At 38.5% G+C, this 5,000-nt stretch overlaps 1 protein-coding gene across 1 annotated transcript in view; it reads left to right on the top strand.

Annotated features, from left to right (window-relative positions):
- Positions 1-3,392: 3,392 nt before the first annotated feature.
- Positions 3,393-5,000, top strand: part of mdga2a (MAM domain containing glycosylphosphatidylinositol anchor 2a) — a 74,981-nt gene continuing 73,373 nt past the window's right edge. The window contains exon 1 of the mRNA XM_056393805.1: positions 3,393-4,515. Within this exon, the coding sequence (XP_056249780.1) occupies positions 4,443-4,515 (73 nt within the window). The 5' untranslated portion in view covers positions 3,393-4,442. The remainder of the gene's footprint in view (positions 4,516-5,000) is intronic.

Raw genomic sequence — 5,000 nt, 5'->3', positions numbered from 1 at the left:
TATCTCTTTGTATTTGTTTTTTATCTCTTTGTATTTGTTTTTATCTCTTTGTATTTGTTTTTATCTCTTTGTGTTTGTTTTTATCTCTTTGTGTTTGTTTTTATCTCTTTGTGTTTGTTTTTTATCTCTGTTTGTTTTTCATGTTTGTTTTTCATCTCTTTGTTTGTTTTTTATCTCTTTGTGTTTGTTTTTATCTCTTTGTTTTTTATCTGTTTGTGTTTGTTTTTATCTTTGTGTTTTTTCATCTCTTTGTGTTTGTTTTTATCTCTTTGTGTTTGTTTTTATCTCTTTGTTGTTTTTTATCTCTTTGTATTTGTTTTTCATCTGTTTGTATTTGTTTTTTATCTCTTTGTATTTGTTTTTTATCTCTTTGTATTTGTTTTTCATCTCTTTGTTTTTATCTCTTTGTATTTGTTTTTTATCTCTTTGTATTTGTTTTTATCTCTTTGTATTTGTTTTTCATCTCTTTGTGTTTGTTTTTATCTCTTTGTATTTGTTTTTTATCTCTTTGTATTTGTTTTTCATCTCTTTGTTTTTCATCTCTTTGTTTTTTATCTCTTTGTGTTTGTTTTTATCTCTTTGTTGTTTTTATCTCTTTGTGTTTGTTTTTATCTCTTTGTGTTTGTTTTTCATCTCTTTGTTTTTCATCTCTTTGTTTGTTTTTTATCTCTTTGTGTTTGTTTTTATCTCTGTTTGTTTTTTATCTCTTTGTGTTTGTTTTTTATCTCTTTGTGTTTGTTTTTATCTCTTTGTGTTTGTTTTTCATCTCTTTGTATTTGTTTTCATCTCTTTGTGTTTGTTTTATCTCTTTGTGTTTGTTTTTATCTCTTTGTAGTTTTTATCTGTTTGTATTTGTTTTTCATCTCTTTGTGTTTGTTTTTATCTCTGTGTTTGTTTTTTATCTCTTTGTGTTTGTTTTTATCTCTTTGTGTTTGTTTTTATCTCTTTGTTGTTTTTATCTCTTTGTGTTTGTTTTTATCTCTTTGTGTTTGTTTTTCATCTCTTTGTTTTTCATCTCTTTGTTTGTTTTTTATCTCTTTGTGTTTGTTTTTCATCTCTGTATTTGTTTTTATCTTTGTGTTTGTTTTTGTCTTTGTGTTTGTTTTTATCTCTTTGTGTTTTTTTTATCTCTTTGTGTTTGTTTTTATCTCTTTGTGTTTGTTTTTATCTCTTTGTAGTTTTTATCTGTTTGTGTTTGTTTTTATCTCTTTGTGTTTTTTTTTTATCTCTTTGTGTTTGTTTTTATCTTTGTGTTTGTTTTTTATCTCTTTGTGTTTGTTTTTCATCTGTTTGTATTTGTTTTCATCTCTTTGTGTTTGTTTTTCATCTGTTTGTATTTGTTTTTTATCTCTTTGTATTTGTTTTTCATCTCTTTGTGTTTGTTTTTATCTCTTTGTATTTGTTTTTTATCTCTTTGTATTTGTTTTTCATCTCTTTGTGTTTGTTTTTATCTCTTTGTATTTGTTTTTTATCTCTTTGTATTTGTTTTTTATCTTTGTATTTGTTTTTCATCTCTTTGTGTTTGTTTTTATCTCTGTATGTTTTTTATCTCTTTGTGTTTGTTTTTATCTCTTTGTTGTTTTTATCTCTTTGTGTTTGTTTTTATCTCTTTGTGTTTGTTTTTCATCTCTTTGTTTGTTTTTTATCTCTTTGTGTTTGTTTTTCATCTCTGTATTTGTTTTTATCTTTGTGTTTGTTTTTTATCTCTTTGTTTGTTTTTTATCTGTTTGTGTTTGTTTTTATCTGTTTGTGTTTTTTTTCATCTCTTTGTGTTTGTTTTGATCTCTTTGTGTTGTTGTTGTTGTTGTTGTTGTTGTTGTTGTCATCCTATGATTGAGTTTCCTTAAAGAAATATTAACAGTCACTATAAAACGACCTCAGAGACACATCTCTTTCAGACCAGATGTTTTTGTTCACTCACCTGTGTCCAGGTGATCCACGGGTCGTCCACAGAGACACCTGCAGGTTCTGCTCCAGAATGTGTCACAGCCAAATTATATTTATAATATTTATTACCACCTATTTGTAAATATCATTAATGAGCTGGATGTAAACAGCAGGCTGCTGGTTCCTCTCTCTCTCTCTCTCTCTGTTCCCGCCTCATCCAGGAGTCCCGGGAAAAAGAGCATCACACACTGCGCAGTGAGGGCTCGTGCCGCCCACAGGCTCAGTCACGGTCAATAACCAGCGGCTCGTGATGTTTCGCGCGGCACATTCCGCTTAACGTTAAATCAGCTGCGGTTTGTCAGACTGAGACCGGAAAACAGCCCGGATACCATCAAAATAAAAGCCTAAACTGAGGAAAGTTGTGATGTGAGTAATGGATTATGTAATAACTTCCCACAGCTGGTGTAAACCCCAAACCAAACAAACAACAATAAATCAATATGTGCAATAATTTAACTCACTATCTGTGTATTATCACTTATCTGCTGCTTTTTTTATATGTCTGTATTTAGATTGTACATGTTATTATATGATTAATCTTTAAATAATAATAATAATAATAATAATAATAACAAACAAACACTGCAGACTTTTCTCATAGTTTTCACTCTTCACCTGCTGATGTAATAAAACATTAGAAACTTGAACGTGCCGTCCATAAATAAACAAAGACTGGGCCGAGTAAGGTCAATATATTGATCTTGAGAGAGGAGGACATGTGAAGGTCAATATATTGATCTTATTACCAACAATAAAGATAAATATTAACTCACTCTAAAAAAATTCATATTCACAGTAAATGATACGAATCCGCTTTAAAATTGAAGTGAGTCTCTCTGGTCCAGGATCCATCCATCCACCAAGTTCAGTGCAAATTGATTCTGTACTTTTTTTTGCATAATCCCGCTGAGACATAAACAGACACAGTTTTGTGGTCAAAGGTCAAAAGTGTCGAGGTTGTGGCGACCTCACAAAACACGGTTTTGGCAAAATATCTGCGCAACACCTTGAGGGAATTTCTTCAAATTTGACAAAAAAAAAAAACGTTCACCTGAACTCGAGGATAAATTGATTGAATTTTAGTGGCTAAAGGTCAAAGGTCAAGGTTGTAGTGACCTCATAAAACATGATTTCAGCCTTACGTACGCAATATCTTAAGAACTCTTCAAGCGAATCCCTTCAAATTTGGCTCTAACGTTCACTTGGAGTCAAGGATGAACTGATTAGATTTTGGTGGTCAAAGGTTCAAAGGTCAGTGTGACCTCACAAAACACTTTTTAGGCATTACTCAAGACTCTGGATGAACAGGGATGTAACCTGGAACTAGTCTGAGTGGGGGAGGGATACAACCACGAGGAGGTGGTTCTAAGTTTGTGAATAAAACGCTTTTATTTTATTTTATATAAAAGCAGAGTTAGTTTTCACCGTCTCTTAAAGATGATTTTGAACCTTTCCTGATCTTTAAAACACCTGAAGCTGCAGAAACTTTCTGAGTTAGATAAACAAGCTCTAAAGGACTAAAACTATTCAGAAACCTTGTATCTCCGGGGGGGTCGCGACCCACAGGTTGGTGACAGCCTCAGTCTGAAACACTAATAGAATTTATCCGGCGTATGAAAAGTTTTTACCTGCTGAGTCTGCTGTTGGAAAACAGCCATAAAAGCACCGCAACGTTTGGTCGCTGCTCTTTATTTTGAAATGACCGTTCCGGAAGCCGCGTCGTTTCCCACTCTGTCCGTCTTTGCCGCTCGGTTCGCTCGGTGACGTCTCTCACCGGTAAAACCCACCGAAGAGTCGACCGGACTCGCCACGTCTCCTTCTTCTTCTTCTCCTTCTTCTTCTTCTTCTTCTTCTTCTTCTTCGCCGGAGCGCACAGCGACATCACGGCATCACGGATCCCCGACCCCAGTCCTCCTCTCCCCGGCCGGACGGGCCGCGACGAGCCGCTGACGGCAAGGACAGGACGCGGAGCGGGAACCGCTTCACCTCAGGATGATGGATGTAACTCCGGTACCGACCAGCGGACACGGAGCCCGGTGGACTCGGCGGAGGGGCAGCGGGGACGCGTGAACAGCCTCCCGGTTGGAGGATACTGACGCACCGGCGGTTTTTCTTGAATTTTAATCTTTTTTCCACAATGTCACCATCAAGGAGACGCGGCTGAGGCACCTGCTCCTCCTCGCGGATCCCCGCTGCCCGTCATCCTCCTGGACGGTTCCCGAAGCTTCCAGCTAACGTTAGATCCGGTATGAACGGAACCGGACCTTCCTGTCACATCTGACCGGGAGTTTTGGGGGGTTTGTCGTGGCGGGCTGCCGGCGGGGAAACGTTTGGATTTTGTGGATGAGAACCGGTCACCGGGCCGGATTCCGTGCGGAGGGACGCGGGTCGGAGCGGCGGAGGAGGAGGGAGGAGGAGCAGCGGCGGGGAACCGAACTCACAACCTCATCCCCGGGGGGAGAGAAGCAGCGAGGCGGCCAGAGGAGGATGTAAAGATGGGTTTAGTTTTCGGTCTCCTGTGGCTGTTTACCGGCTTCCTGCAAGGCGTGCACGGCCAGGGCGTGTACGGTAAGACGTCACTAACACACGGTTAACATGTCGGACATTCACAAACACGGAGACACGTTTAAATGTGACGGTTTTAACTGCAGCGGCGTTTAACCCGGAATACAACACACAGCAACTTGACCTTGTGAGGGATTTAGAGTGTGTGTGTGTGTGTGTGTGTGTGTGTGTGTGTGTGTGTGTGTGTGTGTGTGTGTGTGTGTGTGTTGCTGCCTTGCTCATTCAGTCATGTTACATTAATGCCTGGCCTAGGGGCACAACAGGTAGGCTGCTACACACACACACACACACACACACACACACACACACACACACACACACACACACACACACACACACACACACACACACACACATGTGATTACCAGGCCAGTGATAATGATGCTTCCTGATGGAGTCTCCTGTGTGATGTTCAGTATTAACAGTGTCAGTATCAGGTGTGCTGTGGATCCATGATGCTGTGTTGTACAGTGTGTGTGTGTGTGTGT

The sequence above is a fragment of the Seriola aureovittata genome, chromosome 13, assembly GCF_021018895.1.
Source record: "Seriola aureovittata isolate HTS-2021-v1 ecotype China chromosome 13, ASM2101889v1, whole genome shotgun sequence".
Lineage (NCBI taxonomy): Eukaryota > Metazoa > Chordata > Actinopteri > Carangiformes > Carangidae > Seriola > Seriola aureovittata.
Note: the sequence above shows the minus strand (reverse complement) of the source record. Positions and strands in the feature narration are given on the sequence as shown.